The sequence below is a fragment of the Marmota flaviventris genome, chromosome 10 (assembly GCF_047511675.1).
Source record: "Marmota flaviventris isolate mMarFla1 chromosome 10, mMarFla1.hap1, whole genome shotgun sequence".
Lineage (NCBI taxonomy): Eukaryota > Metazoa > Chordata > Mammalia > Rodentia > Sciuridae > Marmota > Marmota flaviventris.
This window is the reverse complement of record NC_092507.1, coordinates 41182778-41198294: the sequence shown is the minus strand read 5'-3', so window position 1 is coordinate 41198294 and position 15517 is coordinate 41182778. Positions and strand designations below refer to the sequence as shown.

The window sequence follows — 15517 nt, the reverse complement described above, 5'->3', positions numbered from 1 at the left end:
ACCTGCTTCCTAGAACTGTCTAGTTAGTTGAAGGAAGATGCTAGGGATTCTTAGAGCATAGCTAGAGAAACAGGCTCTTTTGCCCGAACCCCAGTCAATTTCTTTGCAATTAGAAAGCTGTCAGGATCAATCTGATAATTAAGAGCTGAACTACTATTTTGAGACCATGAGGGGAAGACCAAGAGAATTTCCATGATCCTGACACTGTACCCAGATACAACTGCGTCTAAGAGCTTCTTTATATCTAAAATAAATGTTATGATTGTCTAAGTCACTGAGGGTCAAATACTCTGTCCCTTCAAATTGAAAGTATCCTAATTAATCCACTTGTTACTTCTGTACTACCATGCAGTCTTCACAAGAGCCCAATGAAAATTACTCACTTTGGGGGGTTTTGTCTATTTTTATGGATTAGAAAACTAAGGATTAGTAAAGTTACATAGTTAATAATAACAAAGTTGAAATTTGAATCTAGATCTAACATTGAACTTTGCATTTTATTTTTCTTTTATGATACTGGGGATTGAACACAGGGACATTCTACTACTGAGCTATATTCCCAGTTCTTTTTATTTTGAGAGAGTCTTGCTAAATTGTTCAGGCTGAACTTGAACTTGCAATCCTGCTTCAGCCTCCTGAATAGCTGAGATAGCAGGCATGCACCAATGCACCTGGCTCCTCACATTCTTTTTAAAAATACAAAATTCCGGGGCTGGGGTTGTGGCTCAGCGGTAGAGCACTTGCCTTGCACATGAGGCACTAAGTTCAATCCTCAGCACCACATAATATAAATAAACAAAATAAAGGTATTGGGTCCATCTACAACTAAAAAAAAAAAAATTACACGATTCCCTTTCTTCCTTAATTACAACTTGTGTTTAAAAAAAAAAAAACAAACTAGTAAGTTGTGTTATTAGCTATCAGAATGTGAGGAGAGCTAAAGAATATCAATTATTCTTATAATCTTGCCATAAGGATCTAAAGTCTGCAACTCTATTTTGTATTTAATTTATATGGGGAAAAAGACAAGAATACATATGTCAATATATTAAGTCCCAGATTATCTACTATAATGGCAAAAAAAAATCCCACTTAAAAAAGTGAGAAGGAGGGCTGGGCTGTAGCTCAGTGGCAGAATACTTGCCTAGCATATGTGAGGCACTAGGTTTGATCCCTAGTACCACATAAAAATAAACAAACAAAATAAAGGGATGCTGTCCATCTACAACTACAAAAAAAATTTTTTAAAAAGTAAGATGGAGGGCTGGGGTTGCAGCTCAGTGGTACAGTGCTTGCCTAGCATTTGTGAGGCACTGGATTTGATCCTCAGCACCACATATAAATAAAATAAAGGTATTATGTCCACTTACAACTAAAAAAAAGTTTTTAAAAAAAAATGAGATGGAGTCTTAAGTCTAATAGTCAATTTTTTAAAAAGTAAAAAAAAAAATATGAACCACAAATATGTTCTAAGCTGAAAGAACAAACTTCCTTATTTCAAATGATCCCATTAACCAAGTATGTGTCAATATAGAAACCACAAAGTTAACACTTCCTCATTTCTCATCTCTTCATAGAAACTGATTCAGTATAAATCTTGGCAATAAGCAAGGTCATTTTTTACATAGGAACTTATTAGAACTGGATTTTTAAAAGCTATTTATTATGTTTTCTCAAACACAAATTTATATACAGAATACTGCTTTATTAATTTCTAACTGAGCATTACAAAATGAACATGCCAGGTTTCTGAGCTGATACATGCATCTTACCTTCCCACATGCTCTGCAATGATGCCTCCTTTTAGTGAATGTAAACCGGGCTTCACATTTCATGCAATTTGGAGCCTGGGAATCTGGTACCCATACTGGAGCCACCTCCCCCAGAGTGGTAAATGGCTTTCTGGCAGGAATTCCAAACTGACCAGCTCTGAGATCATTATCTGGGCTATCTGGAGCTATTGCAAGGCACGGTCTACTGGAGATCTCAGCCTCATAACTTTCTAAATGTTCTCCATTTGTATCAGTAATAGAGATGTTTCCCAAAGATGCATTGCATACATTGGTTGCTGAGTTTTCTCCCACTTTTGCTTTTCCAAGAATATCATTTTTGTTTTTAATATTATTTCCACTGTTTGCAGGAAGGTCATTTTGTAAATGATCTGATAATGGCTTTGGAATTTGAAGTTTAAGATTAGAAGGTTGCTTGGGTCTTGCACCACCAAAAGGAACACTGATAGACTGCAAGTTTGCTACTATCTTGGGGGAAGACTGTCCAAGCAATGATGGAACTTGACTACAGAAGTTTTGTAAATAATTTTTCTTCATGAGGTCACCAGTGCTGTTTAAAAGCAGTCCACTCGCTTCTGTAGCCTCATTTCCTCTTTGTTCGTAAATATTTGAGTAGCATTCTGACTTGCTCTCTTCTATTTCTTTTTCTTCTGTTACTGAATCTTCTTTGGAAGGTAATGTCTTTGGAACAAAAGAAACAACTGGGCTCTGCATTCCATAGGAATCACAACCATTAGAGAGAGAATTTGCTGCTGGTGTATCTATAACAGTGGAGAAATCACATCCTTCACCTTCATTCATGCAAGTTCCTTGTAAATCTATACCTGCATCTACTGTTCCAACACACTCTACTGCACCATCACCATTAGTGGCCTCAGGCTGACTAACCTGTAAAAACTTTTCATTTTCTTCATTTACTTGGGTATCATTCATCTCATGTGGTTTAGTCAATTTCCAATTTGTCATCTCCTGAGAGTCAGAGAAATGCTCTGTTATATTAAGAAATGCTGTAGTGCCAAGAATTTCTTCATGTTCATAACCTTCATCTTCATCAGCCCTAACATTAGTAGGCACAAGGCAATCTGAAAACTGTTCACAGTTATTGTCCCTTCCAGACCCATTAGGCATGTCTGGTTTGAGACACAAAGCTAAACCAGACCTCAGGGATTCTTCAGTTGATCTCTCACATGTTGGCTCTTTTTTTGTCAAAATCTCCTCACTCAAGTGGGAAAAGGAGTTTGGACTCCCTAAATCTGTCTTAGGAGAGCTGTTTTTGTCTGTGAGACCTTCGCATGGTATATAGTTCTCTTGCTTTTTAACATCAGGACCTCCATCTATTCCCTGGGATGAGATTTCTGACTCAGCTGTTAAACTTGTAATAACAGGCATGTAGGGATCTCTATTTATATTTTCATCATCCTTTAATTGTAAAGGGGAACAGATATTGGCTAGATTATCAGATGAAGCAGTACATAGATGGTTAACAGAGTCCTCCTCTGCTTTTGGTCTATCCAATAGATCCATTTGCTTTTCAGAGTTTATATCTTTTTCAGTGGACCCATTCATACTAATACTAAATTGATCAGATTGTCTATTTTCATTATCTAGTGAACAGCTAAAAGAATCCATGAGAGATTGACTATTATAATCATTACAATCCTGCAAATCACTTTGTAATGTTCTTTTATCACAATTATGCATGACAGCTACCACAAGAACATTCTTCTCATCTGGCAGACAAGTTAGGTTTCCACATTTCTTATCTCCCACTTCAACAGCAATGCGTTGATCATTCTGGTTATAGTTTCTCTTAATTAACTGATCCTCTGCAATGGCATTTTCATCAATCCACATTGTGGCAATCTCTGGATTTATACTACAGTCCTGTCCATTAGCACAATGATCTTCTCCTTCCCTGGTCAGGGGAGATGAATGAGCCAGAGAGAAGATTTTTAACTGTGGTTGTGATTCACTAGAAATTGCAGGTTCATTCACACTGGCCAATGCAGAGTTAAATGACAGTTGGTGAGAAGAGGGATCTAGAATCTTATTCCACTTTGTGTCCAATAAAGTAGGAGAAATTGTTTCATCTGGAAACAAAAAAAAAAGTAGTTGCAGTAAGTTTGCTGATAACATTGAAATGCTACTAGGGCTAAGTTAATCAACATTTCCAACTATACTCTGAAAATAAAACATACCTAGGATATTTGAAAATAAAATATTCCTAGAATATAAAGGTATATAATTTTTTGCTAGGAATAAAAAATATATTTAAGACAATTCCTATAATCATGTCATCAGATTGTAATATTTGAGAACTTTCAAAGAACAAAAGAATTCTATGTTAATCTAATAAAATTAAACTGACCCTCATACCCAAGAAAGGGGAAAGCACCTTTGGATTGTTTGTGTATACAAGGCTGGGCACAGACTAATAATCTAAGATCAGGGGAAAAACAGAAAAGTAGTGAGGATAGAGTAATTGAGTGGCAAAGAAAATGAATAAATTTTTCTATGGAGGCTGAATGCTCATATAAAGTACATCATGATTGGGATTGTAGGTTACATGGTTATTTCCATTTGTCAAAACTGTATAGTTAGCCAGAAGTGGGAGTGCATGCCTCTACTCCTAACTACTGGGGATGCTGAGATGGGAGGCTCTCCAAAGCCCACAAGTTCAAAACCAGACTGAACAATTTAGCAAGACACTGTCTCAAACAGGGTGCGGGGGGTACCTGTGGAGTTAAGATCTATGCACTTTGGGAATAAAAAGTTTGCCTTTATAAAAACTGTAATAAAAGACTGGCTCTGGGCTCAATCCTCAGGGAAGGAAGGAAGGAAGGAAAGAAAGAAGGAAGGAAGGAAGGAAGGAAGGAAGGAAGGAAGGAAGGAAGGAAAGAAGGAAGGAAGGAAAATAGAAAAGAAAAAACTGTAGAAAAAAACGAGAAACAAAGTTATAAATTAAAACTAGCAGCAGGTCACTAACTATATTGAAGGTGGATGATGGATGTGCTGAGGTTGTACCTATTATGGTTTTGTGGTTTGGGTTTTTTTTCAGTATTGGGGATTAAACTTGGGCACTCAACCACTGTGCCACATCTCCAGCTCTATTTTGTATTTTATTTAGAGATAGCATTTCACTGAGTTGCTTAGCGCCTCACTCTTGCTGAGGCTGACTTTGAACCCATGATCCTCCCGCCTCAATCTCCCAAGTCACTGGGATTATAGGTGTGTGCCAGTGCACCCGGCTATGTTTTTTTTTTTTTTTTTTAAAGTTTGCTACAGTATGTGAAATTCAGCTTGAAACCATGTCATAGTACATTATTACTTAGGTTCGTATTTATATTATCTGAGGACATTTGGCAAAAGTGCTTATCTAATTAAATCAATTTACTTACAGTTTATAAATTAGAATGATTTCATATAACATTTCTGTTGACTTTTAATAAATCAAGTTGTAGTGCTATTGTGTATGTCTAAGTTAGAAAAATAAGAAATAATGCACTTAGCCTTTCCTACTTTCTTCTGCCAATAATTTATAATCATGGTGCTGAAATTATGCAGATATAACTGCAATTTTCAGTGCACCCTTAGCACCTTATTCATATCTTTATTAAGGCATTTACTACATTGTAATGCAATGGCTTATTTACCTCCTTTTATCCACTGAATAATTTCTGAAGGCAGAAATCATTTCATTCCATTTGTGTAAACCCTCACTTTGCACAATGCATAGTATATAGTAGGTATACAATAAATACATGGCGAGTATATACCACAGCAAAAGGACTGGACTGGGTAAATAGAAGATTTAAATGATAGCTCATTTCTCTACAAAGTATACAATCTAGTTAGGAAAATCAAAATACATGCAATATACATGAATATCTAATTGGCAGTATAGAGTGGCCTACATATTTGCAAATTATTATGTGGGAACAGAAAATAAATTTGGAGAAGAAAGGCATGCAGGTAGGATACCTGGGATTGAACTCAGGGGCACTTGGCCACTGAGCCACATCCCCAGCATATTTTATATTTTATTTAGAGACAGGGTCTCACCGAGTTGCTTAGTGCCTCGATTTTGCCAAGGCTGGCTTTGAACTCACAATCTCCCTGCCTCAGCCTCCTGAGCAGCTGGAATTACAGGCGTGCACAACTGCACCAGGCTAGAAAGGCATTTTTTCCAGGATAAAGTAAGTGAGCTTACAGAGACAGAAGGAACTGGATAAGCTTCAGAAAGTTTTAAGATTGAAAATGGAGGCATTTATAAGTAGGGAATAAGAAAAAAGCATAGTCTCAAACTTCAGAATTTAAAAGAATAATTAGTAAATCAGTTTGGGATAAAAAAAAAACTAGCATAAGAAAACAGTGAAATGAAGCTACAAATAAATCATAAAACATCCAACTGTGTAAAGAACAGCCTTAGTATCCTCTGAATTACTAAGTCTAAAATTTAAATCCAAATTTAGGCTGGCAAATATTTGAGATTTAGTAATTTGTGTTTTCTTTTTTAAATAAGCTGGTTCCTGGAAATAAAAAAGAGATACTCTTCTACAAGAATATCTAATAATATTCAAACAGGAATGATGAGGTATTAAAATTTTCAATTTTAATCATTCAATCACCACTACCAGGCATAAAGTTAAGTACTGAGTATAACCAACAGGCCATGTGTGGGATATTTTGCATTTATAGAAGGAAATAAAGTAATACAAAATGAGAAATCATTTCATTTAAAGCATACTCTCTAAGGTACCAGGTTAGAGATGTTAGTTTTTAATGCAACTGGTACTAAGATTCAAAAAACTAAGTTCAAACAAAAGTAACACAGTTACAACCAAAAAGCAGGTGTTGGAAATCCTTCTTAACTGAAGGAGTTGTTGTGGTTTTATTTATTTATTTGTTTGTTTATTTATTTATTTTTGCAAGTAAGTGCTATATTTTATAAGACATTTTTACAGATTCAAACAATATATACTGTAAAACAACTATACACAAAATACCCTACTAGTCTACAAAAGTCACAAAGAGATTAATGTAATAAACTAATGGTTTAGAGTCAATGATATTCTGGAAGTATAGTATTCGTAGGATTAGGTAAAATACCTAGATATCTAGTGACTTAAGTAACTGTAATATACCGAGAGTTAAACTGAAGAAAGTATTAAGAAAATATTTATATAAATGGTTGAAACTCAGAGGAAAATATATTTTCTGACTTGATAAGTTACAAAACCTACCTAGATCCAATAAAATCCCAAATCATCAGATTTCACATTTACATGAATTAGAAAGAGCCTAAAGATACAGGTTATGTTGGGTCATCAATGAGAAAATATGAGAAAGATAGCCATTACAGATAAACTTTTCCTTCCTTTTCCCTTCTCATCTCTATGATCTCATATTCTATTGAGGGCTTATTCCATCACAGACAAAAAATAATGAAATCAAAACTAAATCTCATCCCAACAGCTATCAAAGAGTAACTTGAATCACTGGCTATCTTGAAGGTTTGTAGACCATTACTAAAATCAAGTCTTTAGATGGAAAAATATTACTTCATAAATTTGTTATATACTATTTCTGTTAGAAATAGAAAAAAAGAGGGGGGAAGTGGGAGAGGTAAAAGAGATTTAATTATGGCTTATTCCTTTAAGTCAACTTGAGAGGACAATTTAGGGAAAAGGCTTCTCTAAATGAAGCCAATCTTAGGCAGACATTTCTAGACTGAGATTTGAGAACGTATAATTTAATTAACCATATTGGCAGTTACTAAAAAATGTAAATCTTTTAAAGTTAGTTTTAAAATATATCTTTACTTTAATATACTGGGCAATTGTTATGGTTTGGATATGAGATGTCTCCCAAATTCTCATGTGTAAGACAATGCAAGGTTTGGAGGAGAAATGATTGGATTATAGCCTTGACCTAATCAGTAAGCCAATTCCTGATGGGATTAACTGGAGGCGGGTAGGGTATAGCTGGAAGAAGTGGTTCATTGAGGGCATGGCTATGGGGTATGTATTTTGTATCTGGAGAGTGAAGTCTCTCTATTTCCTGCTCTCCATGTGAATTGCTTCCCTCTGCCACACTCTTTCTCCATGATGTTCTGCCTCACCTCCAACCCTGAGGAATAGAGCCAGCATTCTATGGACTAAGACCTCTGAAACCATGAGCCCTCAAATAAACTTTTCCTCCCCTAAAATTGTTCTAGTCAAATCTTTTAGTTGCAGCAGCGAAAAAACTGACTAAAACAGAAACAATATGGAAGAGTTATTTTTTCTTTTTTTTTGGTGGGGGGGTAATCAGGGATTGAACTCAGGAGCACTGATCACTGAGCCACATCCCCATCCCTATTTTGTATTTTATTTAGACAAGGTCTCATCAAGTTGCTTAGTGCCTCACTTTTCTTTAATTATTTTTTAGTTGTCAATGGATCTTTATTTTATTTATTTATATGCAGTGCTGAGAATCAAACCCAGTGCCTCACACATGCTAGGCACGTGCTGTATCATTGAGAGCCCCATGCCTCCTCATTTTTGCTGAGGCTGGCTTTGAACTCTGGATCCTCCTGACTCTGCCTCTTGAGCTCGTCTTAGACATAAACTGATAGTTTAAAGTAGGTAGAGCTTAGGCTTCCTGGATCCTACTCTTGCCACTTCACTTGTTAGCAAGGTAACTTTGAGGAAATTGCTTGACCTCTCTATGCCTCTATTCTCATCCATAAAATGGAAATTAGAAGATCGACTTTTATTGGATTGTTTTAAACATTAAATGATATAATCCATGTAAGTATCTGGCACATAATATTAAGAAATGTTATTTCTTCCTCTGGATATATATCATTATTGTCTTGACTCTTTTTTTAAAGTACCACATCTTTGCTGAGTAGTGGTGCACACATATAATCCCAGATACTTGGGAGCCTGAGATAGAAGGATTGCAAGTTTAAAACCAATCAGGTTAATTTAGCAGCACCAAGTCTCACAATAAAAAGTTTTAAAAAGGGATGGAGATGTAGCTCATGGTAGAGTGCTTGCTTATCATGCACAAGGCCCTGGGTTCAATCTCTAGTACCATAAAAAAAAAAAAAAAAAGTTTACTTCCTTTTAGATCCTCACAGTCTCTTTCTCCATATCATAAACCCAAATAGAGTCACCAATGTAAATTTTTACCTTCATTTTGTTCAAATTCATCTAACACCTTGTCCAGGTTGTAAGCTTCTGCTTGGAAGTAATTCTCCATCAGTGAGGAAACTCCACTCAAGAGCCTTGTTTAACCTAAAAAGCACATCAAATTTGTTTTACACTTTTAATTATTAAACTATAGCTTATAAATCTTAAATATACAAGGATAAAATCTCTTCTAAATCTATGCAGACAATGGTAAACAATAAAACCTCATGCCATCTGATATATTTTAAAATCTTTAAGTTAATAAATTCTAGAAGCCTGTAACTTTACAATCACCAAAATACAAACAGCCCTCCATATCTGTGGGTTCTACAACTCTAAATTAGATCTACCACAGATGGAAAATATTCAGGAAAAAACTCACATCTGTACTGAATACAAATATTTTTTGACATTATTCCCTAAAAAATACAGTATAATTACTATTTACCTAGCATTTACATTGTATTTGGTTTTATAAGTAAGCTAGAGATGATTTAAAGTATACTGGAGGATATTCATAGGTTACATGCAAATACTATGCCACTTTATATATGATATTCGGGCATCTATGGACTTTGGTTTCCTTAGGGGTCCTGGAACCAATTCACCATGCATTCTAAGAGGCAACTATAAAACAAACATAGAAGATATACTTAATGGTTCACAAACTTGTTTCAAGGCTGAGGCAAGAGGATCGCAAGTTCAAAGCCAGCCACAGCAGTTTATAATTTAGTTAATAGTAAACAATATTAAGTAAGAAAATTTAAATAATAAATTACTTTAATATCAATTCAGTATGAGACACTATGATTTAATTGTCAGATAAAATTAATAGAAAAGCTCTACAGATTAAATACTCTAGAAATTCAAGAAGTTCATAATTCTTATTTGAGATCTTAGCTCAAATATCACTTTCACAAGAAGTATTCTCTGAACCTCCAAGAAAGATAATGGCTCACCTTATAATCTGTCAGCACCACATTCTTTTCCTTTATAAAATTTATCACCATCTATAAATATATGCCAGTGTGATTATTTATATCAAGCTCTCCTACCTGACTGTAGGCACCACAAAGGCACTCTCCAGACTGTGTTCACCATGTACCCCCAAAGATTAGATAGAACATGATGTGGTATCCACTCAATGATACTTATGGAATGAATACATGAACAATGCATAAGTAGTTGGTCAATAAGTTCTACTGAATTACAATTACTAAAAAAGGCAAGCACCAAAAATATTCTGAACAGGTTAATGGTCATTAAGAAGAGAATGCTCACAGTGCCTCAATGTACCATTCCAAAGTTGAATTATTAATTTCCAAGGAGAAAATATATATTTATAATGAAGAGATATGACAAACACCACCCTAATGAAATGTTCTCACAAAATAACCAATAGTTCAACATGCCAGCATGTGCATTTTCTAATGTGATACAATGACAAGTACAAAGCATCACCTATATAGTTTTTTGTTTTGTTTTGTTTTGGTTTGGATTTTTTAGTACTGGGGATTAGAGCCCAGGGTGCTCTACCACTGAACTACATTCCCAGCCTTTTTTTTTTTTTTTTTTTGAAACAGGGTTTCACTAGTTGCTTAGCCTGGCCTCAAACTTGTGATCCTCTTGACTCAGCCTCTCAAGTAGCTGGGATTATAGACTTATACCACTGTGTCCAGCTATACAGTATTCTTGCTAAAAATACTTAGCCTGAATTTAATCATGAAGAAACTATTAGGCACATCTAGAATGTGAAGATTCTATAAGATAAATGATCTTAACTCATTTAAAAAATATAAAACACCCAGGGGCTGGGGATATAGCTCAGTGGTACAGCATTAGCCTAGCATGCACAAGGATTTGATCTCCAGCACTGGGAAAAAAGAAGGAAAAAAGAGGGAGAGGGAGGGAGAGGGAGGGAGAAGGGGGGAAAAGGAGAAAGGAATGGATGGTTGTGATAGTATACCAGGGAAAAAAGGAGAAAGAAGTGTAAGTAAGGGGTAAAATGATAAAAAAAAATGGTAAATCTATATAAAAGATATATGTATCTAAAAGGTCTATTTTTTTTTAACTTTTCTATAGACTTGACATTTCTTAAAAGAAAATTATTAAAGCCATTCTGAGCTGACAGGCAGTAAGCATTCCTTCCTACACTGAATAGAGAAATTCTAGATAAAACTGATCATGTTAAAGGGTTGAAACAGAAAAATTTAAAAGCAAATGAGGGAAATATACAGATGTCATAAACATAGAAAAAACAATGAAGCTAGCAAAGATAAACTGAAGGGTAGGCCTACTGTCTGAAAGCTTGAAGGAAAGGTGAGAATTATTGGCTGCAAATTTATAGAAGTTATAATTTATAGAAGAGGGGCCCAAGCTGGCCTTTCTACATGAAGCCAAGAACTAGGGGGAAACTCTTCTTAAAAGCCCAAGACTTAGAGCAGAATGGAACAGAATACCAATAAATTCAACCTTGAGAAATTAGAATTCCAAACTTGGTCCTCACTCAGAAGTAAGAATGATATTAAGTCCTCCCATTCAGAAATACAACACAGTTTATCTCGATGCTTACTCAACTCTTCCTATGACTTTTAATAAAGATTTTAATTTTAAAAAGTCATTAAATAATGAATAGTCAGGAGAGAAGCGTAAATGTGACTACAAAGAAGTAACACAAAGGAGATCTCTGTGGTGAAAGAATTGTGCTGCATCTTAATTTTGATGATAGTTACATGAATCTACACACATGATAAATGGCAGTGAACTACAACGAATTAACGTCACCCTCTTGTTTTTGACATTGTCTATATTTATGTAAGATGTAATCCAAAAATATTGGGTGAATGACGAATTCACAGGAACCCTTTAAACTATTTTGCAAATTCCTATGAATTAATTATTACTATAAAATCAAAAGTTTTTAAAAACAAAAAAGAAACAGGTTGTTAAAAATTGAATAAATAGGGCTGGGATGTACCCCAGTGGTGAAGTACTTGGCTAGCATGTGTGAGGCCCTGGGTTCAATCCCTGGCACCTAATACTAAAATAAACAAATGGGAGTAGGATGAGGGAAGGACATCTGTGGATGGGAGAGTCAAAGTCTAACATAAGGCAGATACCCTTTTGTAGAAGTGGCCTAGAATGTTAAAGACCTAGCAGAGTAACAATGTCACAGAAGGACAACCCATTGTGCTATATACCAGAGTCCAAGAAAGTAAGGAGGGCATTCATGTGAATGGGATGGTCTAAAACCGGAAGTCAGAGAGCTCCAGTGAATAAAATGGGCATTCAAATGTGGAGAGGTGAGAAGGAGGCAGTGACAAGGCAGTTCAGTATGCCAAATCAGAGCCTATGCATAATAAGACACAGGAAAAAGAAAATATGGCACTGATAGGACATTAGCTATATGGAAAAATGGATCAAATAAGTAATTATGTGAAGGGCAATAGGAGCAGGGTTTCTGACTGTTGGAGAAGGGAGTTACAATGTGAAAAAGGAAAACCTGAAAGAACTCTACAGTGTTGGTTTAGAATTTTAGGTATCATTGTGAACAAATGAAATCAAATAAAGATTCTTTTGAGACATAAAATAAAGGTGCAAATATGTATGTGTATGTAAATGTGTGCATATACATACATTTTCTAGCTTTATTCAGTTACGGCCTTGGATCCCTACCTGGACCCCATGTAGTAATGAGCACACCTAGCAGCAGACTTGGTTTCTAAATATTATTTTCCCCTAAATGGAACAGGACTCAATGAAGAAATGACTGATTTCAGGGCTGGAGCAAAAAAAGTACAAGAGCCGTGATGAAAATAGAGAAATGTAAACTCCCATACACAGTGTGGTGGAGGAAATATAAAGTATTGTGGGTCTTTTGGAAAACCTCAAAAAAGTTCCTAAGAAGAGTTAAACATTGGGGCTGGGGTTGTAGCTCAGTGGTAGAGCACTTGCATCGCACGGGTGAGGCCCTGGGTTCAATCCTCAGCACCACAAAAAAAATAAGTAAATAAAGATATTGTGTCCATCTACAACTAAAAATAAAAAAAAAATTTTAAAAAGTTAAACATAAGCTGGGTATGATGGCATACACCTATAATCCTAGTGACTCAGGAGGCTGAGGCAGGGGGAGTGCAAGTTCAAGCCCAGCCTCAGCAATTTACAGAGACCCTATCTCAAAATAAAAACAATAAAGGGCTAGGATGTGGCTCAGTTGTAAAGTGGCCCTGGGCCAAATCCCCAATACCACACACATATAAAAAGTTAAACATAGCTGACATATGACCTGGCAATTCCGTGTCTCTGTATGCCAAGGGAAAACAGTTCCACAAAAAATTTGTACATAAATACTCACAGCAGTATTATTAATAATGGACAAAAAGTGAGAAAAAATCCGAATGTCTAACTTATGATTCAATAAATAAAATGTGGTTAAATATATATGAGACAATAAAAAAAGGATGAGGTGCTTATATAGGCTATGACATGGATAAATTTAAAAAACAATGTGGTTGGGTTGGGGTTGTGGCTCAGCGGTAGAGCACTCGCCTAGCATGTGCAAGGCCCTGGGTTCGATCCTCAGCACCACATAAAAATAAATAAAGATATTGTGTCCAACTACAACTAAAATAATTAATTAATTAATTATTTTTTAAAAATGTGGTTACCAAGCACGGTGGCACATGCCTATAATCCCCGCGCAGCTCGGGAGACTACAGCAGGAGGATCACAAGTTCAAGGCTAGTGAGACCCTGTCTCATAATAAAAAATTTTACAAAAGGGCTGGGGTATGCTCAGTGGTCAAGCACCCCTGGGTTCAATACCTAGTATGAAAAAAAAGTACTGAAAGCTAAATAGTATTTGATTCCATTGATATGAAATATCTAAATAGGTACCTCCATAGAATCAGAAAATAAATTAAAAATATCTGGAGATATTAGAGGTAAAGAGGGATTAACAATCAAACTTAAAACTTTCTTTTTGGAGTAATGAAAATGTTCTGGAATTAGATAGTGGTGATGGTTGTATAACTTTTTAAACATATAAAAACCATTAAATTTAGACTTTAAAATGTGAATTTTATTGTATGTAAATTATATTTCAAGTTTTAATAAAGTGACAACCAGCCTTGAATATCTTGTATACTAAAAAGCAAGGAAGTACTCTAAAAATGATGGGGACATGGCAAAAGAACATAGATGCCAATTTGAAAGGGCTCCCACAGGCCAAATCAATAGAAAATATAAGCATCAAAATAAATAACAATAGCAAAGAACTATAATCCACTGAATAAAAGAAAAACTATGAGTCTTTATAATATGAATAAATGAATCACAAGTGTGTTGAAAGAGAATACATAGTTTCAAGGCACTTCCCATCAAAACAAATTTTATTCATTGCCAAAAATAAAAAAGAGTAATGTCAAATTGGGTGTGGGGTGATGCATGCCTATAATCCCAGATATTTGGAAAACTGAGACAATAGAATTGTGAATTTGAGGCCAGCCTGGGCACTATAGCAAAACCTGTCTTTAAAAAAAAAAAAAAAGGAGGTGGGGAGGAGAAAATGCATAACCTAAATCCATACATGAGGAAATATTAAACAAACCCAAATTAAGAAACATTCTAAAAAATAAGTGGTCTATAATCTTTGAAAATGTCAAAGTCAAGAGAAAGAGAGTCAAAGTCCATAGAACTTTTTTATACTGAAGACTAAAGGGGCATGACAATTACATACAACATGTGATTCTAAACTAGATCCTCTTGATATAAAAAACATTATTTGGACAAGTAACAAAGAATGAAGACCAAAGATTAGATGGTGGTAATGCATCAATGCTAATTCCTTTTAATGGCTACTTTATATTTATGTAGCAAATGTCCGTTTGCAGGAAACTCACAGTAAAACATTCAAAACTCATGAAGCTTACAGCTAATAACTTACTCTCAAATGGGTCAAAGAAAAAAATGTTCTCTGTACTAAATTTGCAACTTTTCTATAAGCTTGAGACTAATGGTATTTCTTAAATTACACTAAAAATGTCTGTAATATTTTTAATTTGTAGAGCACTTTCTTTTTCTGATCCTTTTATGACATCTTCTCTTACCTCTCGGATGCAATTACCTACAGCGCTTTGTTTTAACATTTCCTATTTTCCTATTACTTATTTCCTTCAAGATTCTCTTTTGTACTTATGTGTTTTGGTCTCTGTCTATCCCATTGGAGGCTTTCCCCAAATGCCAACCTGTGGTGGTGGTGGTGGTGGTGGTGGTGCTGCTGCTGCTGCTGCTGCTGCTGGGGATTGAACCCAGGGCCTTATGCATGTGAGGCAAGCACTCTACCAACTGAGCTATATCCCTAAACCCCATACTGTATATTGATTGGGAACATGTGTGTCTCTTTGGGAATATGTGTAAATCTTTTCTTTCGACTCCTGAGAGGAACTATCTAATCTCCTATAAAAGGGCACAGAGATATAGTACCTGACAACTACTTTCTGAACAAGTAGAGAAAGGAGTAAATGGAAGGTCCCGCCTTTCATTATATAGG

At 35.4% G+C, this 15517-nt stretch overlaps 1 protein-coding gene and 1 non-coding gene across 4 annotated transcripts in view; both read right to left on the bottom strand.

Moving 5' to 3' along the window:
* Zfyve9 (zinc finger FYVE-type containing 9) overlaps positions 1 to 15517 on the bottom strand; it is a 217031-nt gene that overhangs the window by 120954 nt on the left and 80560 nt on the right. For all 3 annotated transcript variants that reach the window (XR_011708836.1, XM_027945059.2, XM_071617821.1), the window contains exons 3-4: positions 8969 to 9073; positions 1773 to 3880 (exon numbers count right to left, since the gene is read on the bottom strand). Coding sequence is in view for 2 of the 3 variants with exons in the window: in XM_027945059.2 (XP_027800860.1) it covers positions 1773 to 3880; positions 8969 to 9038 (2178 nt within the window). In the remaining variant the exon portion in view is untranslated. The remainder of the gene's footprint in view (positions 1 to 1772; positions 3881 to 8968; positions 9074 to 15517) is intronic.
* Positions 15255 to 15324, bottom strand: Trnav-cac (transfer RNA valine (anticodon CAC)). Its single transcript has one exon. It is a non-coding gene; the product is annotated as a tRNA-Val (tRNA).